This window comes from Neltuma alba, unplaced genomic scaffold (genome assembly GCF_004799145.2).
Source record: "Neltuma alba isolate B1F8T4 unplaced genomic scaffold, ASM479914v2 tig00012420_pilon, whole genome shotgun sequence".
Classification (NCBI taxonomy): domain Eukaryota; kingdom Viridiplantae; phylum Streptophyta; class Magnoliopsida; order Fabales; family Fabaceae; genus Neltuma; species Neltuma alba.
The window spans coordinates 20605-38009 of NW_021636909.1; the positions used below are offsets into that span (position 1 = coordinate 20605).

Sequence of the window (17405 nt, forward strand, 5' to 3'; positions counted from 1 at the left end):
ATGCAAGTGCCATGTCATCTCTCGCATCCATGTAAGTGTCATGTCAAATTGTATATGAGCATGAGTAATTTTTTTTATAGAAAAAGACTAATTAAATATTCTTCAATATTATTTAGATTTCAATTTTATTTTTGTGCTGAGAGAGAGTTTGAAATCGCACATCCTCCTCTCCTTGCGTCTTCATCCTGTTGTTCGGACTGTCAAAGAAAGCTCACCTCCATATGGTCGTCTACTTGGGTAGAACATCGTCCTCTTCTTTCCATCGATGGCCTCTTACAATAACTGGGTTAAGTAAGCTGTGGGTTCTATTATTCATTTGGGCATTGAAAAACCGTCCTGATAGAGGTATGGAGGAAATGGATATGAAAATTCCCTCTCTGCACCTTCTACAGGAATGATTTATTAAAAAAATTTCTAAATTAGGAATCACTATGATTTTTAGACGAAGAATTTCTTCTCGGCATCTCGCCTACAGTAATGTTTGATTTGCTGGCACTGGAGTCTTATCACTAACGACTTGTGTCTCTGGTGCGGAGAAGGTCGGCTTTGAGAATCCTATATATAATTTGAAATTAAAACATTAAAAAAAATTAAGATTTATCAACCGAAAAGAAAAATAAAAGGGGGAAAAAAACCAAACCTGCAATTGTAGCAGTGAAGTAGATGATCCATAAGTCAAATCTTTGGATGACTCCAACGTCATCAGTTTCAAACCCTTAGCCATAAGCTCAGAATCATTCGCCAGCAAAGACGAAGTAGCGGTTGTGTATGAACATTCAGGCGCCATCGCCGGCAATGGCAACGACTTAGCATTCAGAGCAACATAAGAATCGAATTTCAGACGTAAAATATGAGCTGACGGTGAAGTAACGATAGAGATATTATAAGAATGACGTGGTGATATGATGGAGGGTCACTATAATTTTCAGATATTACTTCTGGCTGGCTTGTTGACACCACAGTCTCATCATCAGCTTGTTTCTCCGACGGGGAAGGTGGGTTTTCTTCTTCGTGGCGTCTATATTGCACTTCATCCTCTTCATCCCTCTACCAGTAGTCTTTGTTCAGTCACCTGTATTTCACTTCTTTGTTTTTTTCTCTGAAAACCCTACCTTAATTGAATTTTTTTTTTCAATCTTAAATAAATTCCACCTCTCTGACTTGGCACCCACATAAGCAATCAATAATGCCTTAATAACGTTTGTTCACAGGTTGGACGAGTTGGACTGATTTCGTAATGATAAAAAATTATTTTCTGAAAAAAAAGAAAGATAAGGGACTGAGTTGTAATCGAATCAAAAGTTAAGGGACTGAGTCATAGGAAGTCATAGTTAAAGGATTGAGTTACAAGTGAGTTAAAAGTTAGAAGATTGAAAGAATAATTTTTCCTAAAATTTATCTAAACATTTAATACATTTTTTTCAATTTTATTTTAATTATTTATTCTTTTTTTTAATCATACTCTCTCTTATTATATTTCCCCACACATTTCCTTTCATCTTTTATTTTTCTTATTTATTATAAGGGTATATTTGGAAATAAAATTTTATTTTTAACCTATTTGTGATTTTTAATTATTTTTTATTAACAATTTGTTATCGATAAATTAGTTATTTGAATCTTATAATAAAGATTAGAGGGAGTGATACTAACTTTGGTCCTTAATATAAATGCTAATTTGATATTCAATTTGGTCTTAAATATAAGATCTTAATTCACTGTCTCTTATATTTATCTATTTTTTTAGTTGCATGTATTAAAGATTCCATCAAGTGGTGACTTTGGTTAATACACATGATTCAAATAGCTAACTTAAAAAATTTTCTTAATATATTCAAATTAGTAAATTAACTCTTGCATTAAGGAGTGAATGTGGTAATAAATGAAAAAAAAGAATTCGCTGTATCATGGTAAAATAGAGTGAAATATGTTTATGAACAGAAGAGTGAAATATTAGAAATGTTGATAAAATAAAAGAATATCTGAGACAATAGATAAAGAATGTTAATTACATCAATCATCACCCATAGTATCACATACATTTATTGTTAATCTTCAATCGTATAAAGACCCAGTTGAGTCATGATGGTTGGCAGGTAAAAAGAAAAGTTAGGAGTCATGATAACATAAATAAAAACAATACTCTATACAATAGCACAGTATCATTTTTGTACGATTATGAAATTTATATCTCTAAGAATATTCACTAAAAGGTATCAGATATTTTTTCTTGTCACCAAGAGTGGAAGATCATTGTTACGGATCATATGACTACGTTTGTAAATTGTGTGCGGCTATTTGTAAACAATGATATATAAATTATTGAATATCAAAGTTCCAGGCCAAAAAAAATATTAAAGTATTAGTATTTTTTTGACTGGCAATTAAAGTATTACTACTTTCGGTCCTTAATATAAGACCTACCCTAATCTACTTTGTCTTTCATGTTTGTTCATTTTTTTCTAAGATAATCTTTCTAATAATGATAGTTCTAACAAACAAACTTGATTGGCAAGGATATTTTATGAAAGACAACACGTATTTATTACAAATAACTAACTTAACTTGTTTTCTTAATCTACTCAAATTAGTTAACTAGCTCTTATATTTAAGTCCGGAGGTAATAGTATTTAATAAATAATTAATAATATATATAATATGTTGCAGTAATTACTTATCAATCTAAAATGATGTTTTAGACTTTTAGCAGTAAAAGAAACATTAGCCCATTATTAGTTCCCCAAAAGAAAAACACCCTTAGCCCATTAGCATTTATTTGTACTCATTAATGTAACGGAAAATTAATTTAATGAGAAAAACACTCTAACCATTTGTTTTTATTCTCTGCATTATGCTCCATCCAATTTTATATGTAAGTTTTAAATAATCGAATCACATTTAACGAACTAGCAATTTAAATTAGTAAAAAAATAATAAATATATCAGAAATATATTTTTTTCTTTAAATTTACTTTTATTTATTAAGAGAATAAGTAAGAGAGGCAATAAATGAAAAAAAAATGATGAAAGAGAACATATAGGGGTAATATTAATGAGAGAGAGTACTAAATACAATCAATTAAGAGTAAAATAAAAAAATAAATACTCAGACAAACTAAAAAATAAAGCTTATATTTTGAATTAGACTCCTCTCTATCCTCTGGTAGCACAACTAAGACAGCGATGGGTTCTCTAGCCTTGCAGGGATGGAGCGGCATAAGTTTTAAGAATTTAAGAGAATGTCATTGTGAGACGAGCCATGACATTTATATAGAGGATTAGAGGGAACCTTTGATACCTAATTAGTTTTAAAAAAATAATAAATATTTTTCTAAATTAGCTAATTAGGTTTTACTTACTTGGTTTTATACTCATCATTTAGCCTTAAATACAAGACCTATCTTATAATATAAATTATATTATAAAATGGGTCTTATATTTAGAATTAAAAAATTTATACTATAAAATAATTCTTATATTTAAATTTGGAAGAGCATCTCTTAGAATGACAATAAAATAATTGGCTATCTCTACCGCCCAAAAAAAAAAAAAAGGCAAAGTAATTTCTCACGCATCAACAAAGACATCCTCACGTTTCAAGTCCCAACTAGCGTTGGCAAAAAGGTTCAACTAGCAATGCCCGCAGCACCACCTAGTGGATTAGCCGGAGTGATCTCCTTCTCAAAACCCGCGCCTTGCTATTGCCAAACGCCTAATTAGCAATTTAGCAACTATTCAAGACACTCAATAATAAAAAGGAAAGGGAAAAGACTGTTTTTAATTCATCAGATGAATAAAAGGAAAGAATAGTGTCAACATTCTTGGCTGTGAAACATCAGCAGCTGTCTATATGCCCGGTCGGGGATGTGGTTAGGTCGATAGTGGAAGATTTCAGCGGGACAATTCCGCTTGACACTCGGAATGTACAAAGCAAGTGAGATTAGGATAACTATCGAAGGCGGCGAATTTTAAATTCAAGCTGTCGTCGAATGTTTGATGTTGCCAATCGCCACATTCTATTCTCATTGATCAAACACACCGTGTCTCTCTATTCTTGGTCTAGGGTTCCTCTGTTTTCCTCGAGAAACTTTTTGGCCTCCCTGTCTCTACTCTCTACCGACCGATACTTCCATTCGGAGCAATGGCAAAGAAGAGAAGAACACCTGAGAAAAAGGGCCTAAAGATAATCCCAATTGATTGTATTCCAAAACATTCTCAACAGCGTCGAAGGACACCACCAAAACGCCGCACTGATTTCTGTGTTTATGCGCAGTCCTGCTTGCCTCTCCAACCCAGGTTGCTTCCTTTCCTCGATTTTATGTCTGTTCTCAATACTCATACCACATTCTAGGAGTTTTCTTGGTTGAACATGTGAAAATTATTTGATTAACCGCCATAAGTCTTGATCCGTCGCCTTGCCTAATCACTGTTAAACATGTTTTGATTTTAAATCCGATTATGTTGACCACCATGGGGATTGAGTAATTGAGTTTATTATCAACAATTTAACTGGTAACTGAATTTCCTTCCAATTGGGATAAAAATCTGGAACTTTTTTCAATTCCTGCTGATTATTGAGGATCATCATGGTTTATCTTATTTTTATGATGCATGCGGTTTAGTCTTCCTTTGCTTCTACGTATACACTGCGTACCCAGCCGGAACCTGTGACCTTTGAGCTTCTATCTATAGATCCAATTTCGCTTCTTTTTGAATTAATTGTAAGTTGTTAGCTATGGATTATTGATGCATAGCTAGTACTGTCATGTGACTCTGAAATACTGCACGTTGAGTTGTTGGAGTAATGTTTATGCCATTTGTAGAATTCATCTAATAAACCGGAAATAATCAATCTTCGCTCTTATTGTAACCATTAAATGATCCAGTCGACACTGTAAAATGCATTCTCGCTCCTTTATTAGTCAAAGGGAGGATGGCTGCTTGTTAGCTTCATTATATTAATGGATGACTTTTCTTTCTGAACGGTCTGGACGCTAGTCTTAAAACATTGATGTATTTATTCAATAATTTTTTTTTCCCATGCTTCCTTGGTTAAGCCAGGAAAAGCAATGCAGTTTAAGACTGTTGCTCTTATAAGTTGAATTTTTTTGGCAACTGTCATGGTGCCGATATCACACTGAATGGTTCAACAGATGCCAGAGTAATCAATAGCAGGCACATCTTAGTGTTCTAGTTGTGGAGTATTTATATGCAGGGTGAGAAGCATTAATAGGGCTTTCAGTTCATAGATAATGATAATGACCTTCAATAACTTCCTGTCTTGGATTAATTAAATGATACAACAACAAGTTTTATCTCATTAGGTGAGGTTGGCTATATGGACCACATGACGAATTGTGTTCTATCAACAACCAATTCCTTAGATATGTTGTTAACCAAAATGTCCGTTCAATGACCTTGTTGAGCATTCTCCTCGGTCTCTCTCTGCTTCTCTTTTTTAAAGGACTCTAAACTGTCTGACCCACCCTTCTCATAAAAGCTTTAAAAAATTACACTCTTGTATTTAAATTCACATGCGCTAATATTTTCTTTTGGGGTTTAAAATGATGACTTCATTGTAATTTGTACACAAGGACTAAACACATCATTGCCTGTAGCACTGATGCCCGTTTTGTCTTCATATCATTGTATTTTGTTACTAAATAATGTTTAACCTTTATTTTGGGCAACATATTTTGCAGTTTCTTCACATGGTTCATCTTCTGGAGAAGTTAGATTGGACAATGTCTCCGCAAACAGTTTACATGAGGATAGAATGAAAGAACAATTCCTTGAAGATACACTTGTTAAATGCAGTGGTTCTCATAGGGATGAAAATCTTGATGTTCCAGCATCTGAAGTTGAATCAGTTATCCAAGATGAAGCTCTTGACCTTGGCAGCAATAGGTATGTTTTGGATGACCTTTCCTCATGGCTGTGTAAATATATACAAAGTATTGCATCTCCTCCCTCCCTCCCTCTCATTATGTTTATTGAGAATTTAATGTAGGGATGGTAAACGAGGGAAAAATAACACACTCAAGGTATCAGAATCGACACAACAGGAGTCACCTGTTACTGACAGCAATTGTATTACTATAACCCCGGGGAGTGTTGTATGGGCAAAAACATCATGTCAAGTGTGGTGGCCTGCGGAGGCATTTACTCTCATATCCTGCCATGCTGCTTGTTTTCTACTGCTATTTATTACATGCTTGTGATGTATTGGAATAGGAAGTTATGTATTTCGAAGCAAATGAAAAGTAGGATTTCTAAGCCTTGCAGTGTTGAATATTCATGCAGAATCTCTTCTCAGTTTGCCAGAGTAGAAATATTGTATTTTGTTGAATTCAGTTATAGTCACTGATTACCGATTTCTTTGGCTTCTTTGGTTGCCTCTAGTCTAACTTTCTCTTAACATTAGTCGATACGATGAATTAGTTTACGGCATAGGAGAGGTGAGGTGCTGATGTTTCAACGCCTCCTGTTTTTTTACCCTGACTTCATAACTTGTTTGTGTTTATTTTAAAAAATATTATTTCAGATCATGGAAGAAAGACCCACCTTAGCAGGCCAGACCTGCGATGGACATGTCTTGGTGCAGTTTTATGGGAATCAACCCTGGTAGTGTAGCCTACTTTCAGTATCATGCGAGTTTCATAGATGCGCCTAACATGTTTAAAGATTGAGCTGAATATTACTTTGTCGCTTTATAGTGCTTGGATTGATCCAGTGAAAGATCTTTCAGCATTTGAGGATGAGTTTGGTTCTTTTCTTACCGTTCTGTCCCACATGGAAGTTTATTATTGTTCTCGAGTCCTTCTTTGGGATATTGCATTTTGAAAACACCTTCCTGGAACTGAATCCTGTAGAAAGAGGACTAACAGGAACCTCTTAAAAGAAAAGTCATCCCGCTGCCACCCATAGTTGCTGCCAGGCAGCACGTATTTCATGAGGCATTTTGTGGACCATTTAGTGGAGAAGCTAGTAATTTTCACTGTTCTTATCCTTCTACCCTACTTTGTCTTTTGTTTCCCAATCTCTGACCTGTGGAGAAGAGGGGCTGTTGGAGAAATAGGACCTTATTTTTAGCATGGGAGATGGTTCTACCTCCTTTGTTTCTCTTAACCAGTTTTATCAATATCTGATGTCTGTGCTGCATTCCCCCCCCCCCCCTTTCCGGTCACAGTCTTTTGAAGAAAGGAGCGGTAACCCTGCAAAAGATTTCCAAGATGCTCTAAAACAAGTTTGTTCATATAAAGCAGTTCTGTATGCCCTGACTTAAGCATATTTTGTAGTTGTAGCCTAAAGAATTTTGTGTTTCATTTGTCCTCTTATTTTACCGTAGGCTTTGCAGAGGAAGGAACAACTTATTTCGCACAGCAAGTCCAGTCCCTAAAGGACTGTTCGCTCGGATCTGCAAGATCACTCATGTGGTATAAGATTGCTATTTAACTTTCAAACTAATATCCTTCTCCTTGTCAATGCATTGAAATAATCCTCTTTATTTGAGAACTTCACCACATAATAGCCATGACCAATATTAACTAGGTTAATGACTCCCCTGATAGCCCACATGCTCTGTAGTCTAGATTCCAGAGCTTTGTAGCCAATATATCTTCCCAGGAGTTTAACAATCACAGCCTTCCTCCATGCTTTATAAAGCCTTTTCTTCATTCTTCCAAAAAAAAAACCAAAGGTTGGGAAGTTACATTTGGGGTCCTCCACAACCTTACAAGGTCGTTCTTGTGCCTCATCATCAGAATGAGCCTTCTCCGACAAGGAGTCTTCAGATGTATCAGTAGCAGCATCTTCTATTTCCTCATCAGAATCCCCATTTTCTCCATTCCCAGTTCCTTTAAGTTTGTCCGCGAAGGATACACTTCCTTTTTTCCTTTCTGCAACTTTCTCCCCCAGCAAAGGCCAATGACCTTCCAATAGATTACCTTCAGGTCTGATACCTGTATTCTTAATTTTCTTGGAGCTTCTTGGTAAAAGATCATCTTCCTTGCTAGACGGAGGTGTAAGATGCCTTTCCCACGCGAGAGAATCAGAGCATTCGACGCCATTTTCCCCGAGGTTGATGCTTTTCCCTCTTACGATAAGGTTTTAGCCCAGAGAGAGAGAGAGATATATATATATATATATATATATGTATGTATGTATATAAATGCTTGGACAGTTGGGCTCGATTCAAAGAGCACTGAAAATTAAAAAAAAAAAAAACACGAATAAGAGTTATTTGTTCACAGTATCGACTTACTATTCAGGTTGATGACTGTCCTTTGGTCTTTAACAGTGAAAAAAAAAAGCACTTAGATTATTTTTTGCTTGAGAAAAAGACAATAAAATACCCTAAAATTTGCTAAAAGACAAGTTTGTATAAATGAATTTCAAAGTTTCAATTCATGCCTCTTGCACTGTTTGAAAATTTTCAAATCTTGTCAAATCATACAATTGTCCTTCACTGTTTTTTTAAAATATTTTCACCGTAGCATTCTTAATTGGTTTCCAGCATCGGCTACCCGGCCAGTTGCCAAAGTTTTGATAATATGTCACTGGAACTTCAGTAACTACTATTTTTTATGTATTGATTATTCTTTTTTAACTATTGACTATGTTTATTTTTATAATTCTGATAATTATTCTTGTTTAATTACTGACTGCTTTAACATTGCAATTGACTACTTTTATTTTTAAAATCTGGTGAATATTCTTGTTTAGTTATTGACTACTCTAACTTCATTATTAACTATTTTTATTTCAAAAATTCAAAAAATGTATTAAGCATTGTTAGAGATTTAGTGACTACTTTTTATTTAGTTATTTATTACTCTTGTGTAGTCAATAGTTATACAAAAATAGTCATTGAAACTTTGAAACAAAAGTTATCAATAGTTAAGATAGAGTAATCAATAGCAATATGAAAATAATTTTTGGGAGTAAGGGCAATATTACATTTTACAATATTTTAAAATTTCAAAATAGTATAATAGGTCTAATTTGAGATTCTAAAATTTATCAACCCTAATTTGTTTTTTAGGATTTTTGAGGATATTTTAGTTTCTTTTTTCCTTTTCGTCATGAGATGTCCTTTATTCATTGCATGATCAAACTATATTTTATTGGATATTAGCCGAAAAAATATAAAATCATATATTAGCACATTGGCTCGTATTTTAAATAAATAATAAATTCACATAGGCCTGCGTTAACATTTACTAATATTCTTTTTATTTTTAGATGGACTTTATACTTAACTTATAAGATTAAATGAATTTATATATTGGGAAATGCCTCCTAAGCAGGCATGCAGATGTGTTTTGAATAACTGTGTATACATACTTGTCCGGCTCTAAATAAAAGACTTAATTATTTTATATTATAAATTATATTGTAAAACAAATCTTATATTTTGGATATTGATAGGCATCAAATGGCTAAAAAAAATCGAGGAAGCATATCAGGGACGGGACCTGTAACTACCTCGGTCCGGTAATCTCCACGAAATAGCGTCAGAAATTTCATAGTGACGTGACTGACCCCGGACAACTTGAAGCTTTTATATCGCAGGTCAGAAGCTCGAAATAACATGACGTGGCTGCCAGTCCACCACACCCAGCCTTGCCAGCACAAGCAGTCTCCGGTCGCCCACCTTTGTTTATGTTTCCATGGTTGGACCACACGGATTATCAGGTCAACAATGAATTGGCATTACTAAGTTAGACCCCACTGAAAGGAAAAATCGAGGAAGACAGAAGGGCGAGATTATTGACTATCTAGAGGAGTCAGTCAGGGAGTTCCAGCGCTTGATATTTATCCCTTAACTATTATTAGTACGTATTATTTATTTACACTGTAGATATTATAAAATAAAACTTATATTTAGAACCAAAAGATTATATAAATTAGCACTAGCCCTCTAACAGCTGAAATGGCAAGTGGAGAAGTAGCATATATGTGTGTGTATACGCACCTAGTACGGTGAAACCAAAGTAATTTGTTCGACGATAAATAACAGGGAAAATTTCACTAAAGGACCGCTGAAGGCAATTAATTTTCAAGAGCCCCCAAAACAATCTGAAAAGCCACTGCAGGACCATGGGGGTGAATTGAAATTAATTTCAAAACTAAAAAGACAGTGTTGCCCCTCAAACTATTACTCTGAAATTTGAAGTCTTCTCTCTCTCTCTTTCTCTCTCTCAACTCCCGATATCTGAAGCCCCTCTCGCTCACTCTCTAAAAATTCCAGTTCATGCAGTGAAGGAGATCGTTCACCTCACCGTCGCTACTGTTGTGCTGAGGAAAGATTTTGCCATCGTCATTGCTCTGCTGCGGAGAGCCTTCGTTGTCGCCCTTGCTCTAGCAACGAGAGCCTCCATCACCGCTCCTGCAAGTGTTGGACGAGAGCCTTTTGTGTAGATATGAAGCTGGTTAAACTAGAAAAGCTTGCAGGAACGCGAACTCTACATGAATTTATTGCTGAATACAGTTTGTTTTTATTTTAATAAACAGCTATTTTTGTGTACATATGAACCTCAATATGTATTTTTGGAATGGTTCACGAAGTGGCTATGACAATCCGTGAGTTGAAATCTATTTTGTATGGCTATGAATAGATGGAGAATTTCATGATGGTACTTAGAGGTAAACTGCCCTAAGTACTGAACTGAAACTAGCTAGCAACTATATAAATGTGTGAACAAATTAATCGACTTGCAAATGGACGTATTTTTATTGTTAATGCATGTATTCTTATTGCAAAGTTCCTAATTCCACTTGTAAACAGTCACTTCCAGATTTGTGAATTGACGTGTTCAACTTTTTAAATGAAATAAATCTACTTGTAAAAGAACGTATTTCTATTGTTAACGAGTGTATTCGTGTTGCAAATTTCCTAATTTCACTTGTGAACCCTTACTCCAAGACTTGTGATAAACTTTTTCAATTGATAAACTTGCAAATTTCCTAATTTCACTTGTGAACCCTCTCGCTCACACATTTATATAGTTGCAAGTCGATTAATTTGTTCACACATTTATATAGTTGCAAGCTAGTTTCAGTTCAGTACTTAGGGCAGTTTACCTCTAAGTACCATCATGAAATTCTCCATCTATTCATAGCCATACAAAATAGATTTCAACTCACGGATTGTCATGGCCACTTCGTGAACCATTCCAAAAATACATATTGAGGTTCATATGTACACAAAAATAGCTGTTTATTAAAACAAAAACAAACTGTATTCAGCAATAAATTCATGTAGAGTTCGCGTTCCTGCAAGCTTTTCTAGTTTAACCAGCTTCATATCTACACAAAAGGCTCTCGTCCAACACTTGCAGGAGCGGTGATGGAGGCTCTCGTTGCTAGAGCAAGGGCGACAACGAAGGCTCTCCGCAGCAGAGCAATGACGATGGCAAAGTCTTTCCTCACCACAACAGTAGCGACGGTGAGGTGAACGATCTTCTTCACTGCATGAACTGGAATTTTAGAGAGTGAGCGAGAGGGGCTTTAGATATCGGGAGTTGAGAGAGAGAGAGAGAGAAGACTTCAAATTTCAGAGTAATAGTTTGAGGGGCAACACTGTCTTTTTAGTTTTGAAATTAATATCAATTCACCCCATGGTCCTGCAGTGGCTTGTCAGATTGTTTTGGGGGCTATTGGAAATTAATTGCCTTCAGCGGTCCTTCAGTGAAATTTTCCCTAAATAATATGCGCAACAGCAAACGAAAAGATCACGGCGATGTTAATTGACAGGGACGAATTTGCAGTGGTATATAATACTAACTCCGTTCTCTATAAATAAAGTCTTATAATTAGGACTAGATCGGAAGCAGTATAATATTACCACCTGACCTAGATGTCTCTGTAGTTTCGCCCCCGCTGAAGACTACCAACAAGCATTGATCTCCACAACTTAACGTTTTTTTGGGAGGAATACATGAAATTATCATTAATGGGCCATTTCCATGATTGACAGTGTGGGAAACCAGCTATTTTTTCAATATTCGCAACGTGCACGGCAGGATATATGGCTCCACGCATTAAATTTCCATCCTTACTATTCGAAGCGCCGCGGCCTATATATACAGACCCGAACATGAGGCATATATCTCCCATCAAAACACACCACAAATTTAGTACACCAATACATACACTGCACCTCTTATCATGAATACCCGAGTTGTCTTGTGCCTTACTCTGGCCTTCCTCCTCTGTGGGAGCGTTATTGCGTGCAAGAGTGCTTGCGTAGCTTTTGGCAATCTTCAGTATTGCTGCACCGGAGAGTACAACAGTTCAAGCACATGCAAACGCACCAAATACTCCCAGTTTTTCAGCAGTCAGTGTCCTGAAGCTTATAGTTTCGCTTTCGATGATCTCAAAGGCACCTTTACTTGCAACGGCGGAACTAACTACGCCACCACTTTCTGCCCCCAAGCATAGGAAAATCGGAGCTTCGTTAGTCGTCTACCATGGGATAATAGTTATGCAATTATGTCCAATAATAACATGCGCTTATGTGTGGATGCAGATGAATAATAATGTAGTTTGATTTGATGATGTTGTGCTATATGTGCACAATTACATGAGCTTGTGAAGAACTCATCATATTGGTATATGGGACTAATAGAGTTTCATGGGAACAAAATCAAAATAAGTCGTTTTTATAATTAGTGATATTTGATGATTTGTCAACGGTCATGAACGCAACTATTCTAACTTTGAAGCCATCGGCTAGATGTGTATATTTTTCCACATGCTATCCATCAACTATATGTACTATCACTAAAAAAAGGACCTCTTCTTAATACATAATTATAAAACCATTTTTAAAATGATAACCATGGTAGAAAAAGAATCGAGTTAGAGCGTTAAAATACTACCATGATTATAAAGAATTTGGCTTATTCCGAAAACATCCCAAGTGGCTTAGGATACATAAAATACCCATGGGCTTAACCACGCATAGAACAAAGCCTCAGGACACAGCAACCACCCACAAGCCCAACATATCATTCATTCCACAAAGACTTAGGACACAAGAAACATAGCGTGCTCAAAACAGTCCACAAGTCATACACATAAGAGTATCACATACAGCAGAGTCTTATGGCCTTCAGCCATTTTAACAGCATCCCATCAAATACAGTCATCCAAACAAAAGAGAGTATATGTCAACACAGTCGTGGGTCCTAAGATGGCAATATACATAACATTACATGCTAAACCAAAAGAGGACTACTGGGCTATACTCGCCTATGCCTCTGGTTGCTTCCTTTCTCGCCAAGCCAAATTAGATGGCTCTCCTGAAAAACATTGATGAATAGCGGGGTGAGACGTAAAGTCCCAGTAACCAACTATTAATTTATGACATATACAAGTAGGATGGCAAGTTGGTGAAGTAGTGCTTAAATATAGTTTAAGAAATAAATGGTACTTTAATAGATACAATCACATAAAAAGAGTATATCTCTCCATCCACAACACAAATTCATATAAAAGTATATATATGCAACAACACAATGAAATATACCCTCCCATCACCTTACTCCTCCTTATGACTCCTTAACAAGAACCCAAGCTTTCTGTGCTGAGTAACCCGGCCAAAGGTCACCTCACTCACATCAAGCAATGGGCCCCCTCCTGTACCTACACCGTCCAAAAATAGACTATGATGCAAGAGGTGTCTACTCAAGAGTTCGTTCTCAATTATGGGCCAAGGAAAAAGAGGAACTACAGGGGTCTAACAAAAAGGCCAAACACTGGGATCCGTAGTGTAGGCATGCCGCGCGGGCTTCAAGAACAATTATCCTCCACATAACAAATCCCAACCTCCACATATGAACCCCATGCATAGTCACAATATATATATATATTAAAATCTCATAATTTTTTCAAAGTAAAATGATATAATTTCAAACAAAGTATGACACATTTTCATCATTTTTTTTCAATAACATAATATTAGTATATTAAATTCAGCACCACAAGAAAACAAATTTACAATAAAGCACAACTCAAGCATACTTAAATCAACATACTTCCCACTTCACCAAAATTTGTCATATAAGAAAATATACACTTTATTCACAGGCATAATTTCACAAATTAACTTGAGAAAATAAAAACATAATAAACACCTTACAATCAAAAGCATGTATATAAAATAAATTAACCCCGGTTACCTGTACTCCAAGCTTACCTCACAACTTGAGAAATAAGAGTACAAATTACAGACTCCGAAGTACAGGATAATATACAAATAATGTAAATACAATTTAATATACATACCAATAAATAACTTAAATTGCATAATTTATTATTATTAATATATATACATATATTTACTATCTACAAATTCTTACTTCAAATAACAATTTTTCTCTACCCAAATAACTCAGTTAAATTATAAATATTTATAAAATATTGTTTTTATCTAATATTGTAAGAATCTCAATTTATAACTTAAGTTTTAAGTCTCAAAATTTTTCTAATAATATAGTCTTAACCTATTTTATATTTTAAACCGATTAAAATATCAACAATATATTAAGTAAACCAAATAAGTTATTTAACTTAAATTTAATCGGTAAAAACATTCTATATATCTTGAATAATACATTTTCCAACTAAAATCTTAGTTTAAAATTCTCAAAACAATCAATAAAAAAATATAAACCAATTAAAATTTCAATAATATATCAAACAACCCAAATAAATTATTTAAATTAGTTTTAATCGGTATAAATATGATATATCATAAATAACAGATTTTTTAACAAAATAAATTTAATTTTAAATACCAAAAGTAATAAATAGACAAATCTAAATCGATTAAGATTTCTTAATAATATATCTTTAAATTTATACGGTCAAATATTTTCAAAACTCAATACTTACTTTATACCCAAATCACAAAATTTCTCTAACATTGTAATAATACTGCTAATATAAAGCTCTAAATATATAGAAAATATTCATAAAAAAATTTAATAAAAAGAAGTGTTTTTATGTACCTAAATGATCTCTCAAAGCTTGTATTACTTTCCGAAATGCTTACACTTCTCTTCTTTTCTCTCGATCTCTCCTTCTATGCCTCTCACTCCCTCTTTCCATTCCCTGCTACCACTCCCTCTTTTTATTCTTCAAATTGCCAACCGTCCACCCCAAATTTTTTACCTTCAATAAATGACCTCCCTAAAATTCTTCTCTTTTGTAAATGTCTCTTCTCATTTTCTTCCTTCCGTCAATGGTCTTCGCCCCATAATTCTTCTTCCTCTTAAATGGGATCAGCTTTTCCACCAAATTCGGTGGAAAAGCTGAATGCCTTGGTTTTTTTTTAATAAAGCATTATTATTTTATAATAAAATATTATTTTATATTATTTAATTAATATATATTTTTAATATTTAGGACGTTTGCAATCACAATTATATAAAGAAATTAAACATATATAGGTCAACTTTTTTTTTTTAACAATTGATGCGTAAATAAAAATATATTACCTCATATCCTTAATATAAGGGTTAATTAGTTTGACATTTTACTTTATTTTTTATATTTATTTATTTTTCTAAAAGTAGTCATTTGTAATAGTTACACTTATTAAATGTTCTATCTAATACACATAATCAGCAATGATATTTTTAAAAGACAATACATATTTATTATAAATAATTAACTTAATTAATTTTTTATATATATTCAAATTAATCAGGTAGCTTTTATATTAAGACGAGATGCAGTACTTTAGATCATTTAAAAAACCAAATAAACAGCTGGCAAAAGAAAAAGAAAGCCAAATGAACAGAGAATACGTGTGACAACTGTGCAAAGAGATGCATTTCAATAGTTCAATGGAGACGATGCTTGACCCTATTTCACACACACAAGATATATATACGTGTGATTTTTCTTTTTTTGATACACTGAGATAAATCATCCTTAAGAAATTCATTCATACCATTCCCTACAGAAATCTAAGTTTAAAAATAGTACGTACTGAACCCAGAAGGGATATTTATTTTTAAGTTTTTCTATTTTTCTTATAGAAAATATAACAGATATAGTTTGATAGAGCTTAACCATCTCAATTTATTGTCTAAATTTAACACTGCAGTTGCTAGTTTTTCATACTTCTTATCCCTGACAGATTTTCCGATATTATTAGCAGTGGCCCAGCAAAAAAAAAAAAAAAAAGATTTTCCGGTATAAGCAACGTACAGGGCTTCCCACGTACTCCCAAAAAAAAAAAAGGACAAAAACCTGCCTGTATATATCGTACCTCACAACTTGAAACTGTCTCTCATCAAAACAGAGGAAAACCTCTCAATGAATACTCGAGTTGCGTTATGCCTTACTTTGCCCTTCCTCTTCGATAGTATGTATCAATAATGTGTATACACCTTCCTTTCATATAGCTCCCATGCTTGTGTATACACCGCATTCACAACAATGGCAAATTTCCAGTTAATTGGAGTTGATGTACAAGTACAATACTCACTTGCCTAGTAAGTGTTTTATACATGGACAGTGCTCCTATTTTTCCTTTATTTTTAGAGAAGTCATGACATTTGTCAGTTTGAAACTGATGAGCTCTATATATATGCCCAACCCGATTTATATATCTTACTTTGATGCCAGTGGTATATAAATAAACCACACACACATGAATTTTATTCAATTAAGACAAACAATAAAGACTTGAGTAAAAATTTACCTATATTTTCAATATATATATACTTGACTCAATATGTTTGTAAATTTTTGTAACAAAAGATGTTTTTAAAGTTTTAAATTATAAATTAAAATTATTTAGAAAGTTTTTTAAACTCATATCATTTAAATTTTATGATAAATAAAAACTATATATTTGAAATATGTTTTTACAATTTAAAAGAATCAAAGTAAATAATTTCTAATGAATGTGAGAAAAAATTAAAATTATAAAATTTTATTATTTAAATCAAAATTAATAAATTTTATAACATATTAGAAATTTTAAAATATATGTATCAGAATTATTTTTTGATTCCATAAAAAAACCTTTTTTGGAAAATACAAACGTCTAAATAATTATTAAGTTAAAAGGGGCATTTTTGTCAAAAAATAATTTAAAATGAAACTTAACGGTTAACTAATGGTTTGGATGGATATACATGAATCTTAAATATAGGAGGAAGGTTTATATAGTCTACGTTTTATTTTAAAAAAGGTTTATATATGTCTTCAAAATAGATTAGAGATTTCTGTGATTGAGATAAAATAGAAAGGTAATAAGTGTATTTTACTCTTTATTATTATTATTAATTAGGTTAATATAATTTTTAGCACCTGGAATTGAATCTCATTTGGGGTTTTGATCCTAAAATTCAAAACAAGTGATTTTGGTCCTTAATAAACCT

General features: G+C 33.6%; 1 protein-coding gene across 1 annotated transcript; it reads left to right on the forward strand.

The window, feature by feature from the left end:
* Positions 1 to 905: 905 nt before the first annotated feature.
* Positions 906 to 7399, forward strand: LOC114726991 (uncharacterized). The gene is made up of 9 exons (XM_028913695.1): positions 906 to 995; positions 3843 to 3934; positions 4223 to 4296; positions 5703 to 5907; positions 6011 to 6158; positions 6545 to 6624; positions 6717 to 6759; positions 7190 to 7246; positions 7349 to 7399. Exons 1-9 carry the CDS (start codon positions 906 to 908, stop codon positions 7397 to 7399), a joined length of 840 nt encoding a protein of 279 aa, XP_028769528.1.
* Positions 7400 to 17405: the final 10006 nt, after the last annotated feature.

Coding starts and splice junctions, on each gene's coding strand:
- LOC114726991 (XM_028913695.1), top strand. CDS start 906: ATGGAGGGTCACTATAATTTTCAGATATTACTTCTGGCTGGCTTGTTG. Junction 5,908..6,010: donor CTTGACCTTGGCAGCAATAG/GTATGTTTTGGA, acceptor AATTTAATGTAG/GGATGGTAAACGAGGGAAAA. Junction 6,625..6,716: donor TTTTATGGGAATCAACCCTG/GTAGTGTAGCCT, acceptor GTCGCTTTATAG/TGCTTGGATTGATCCAGTGA.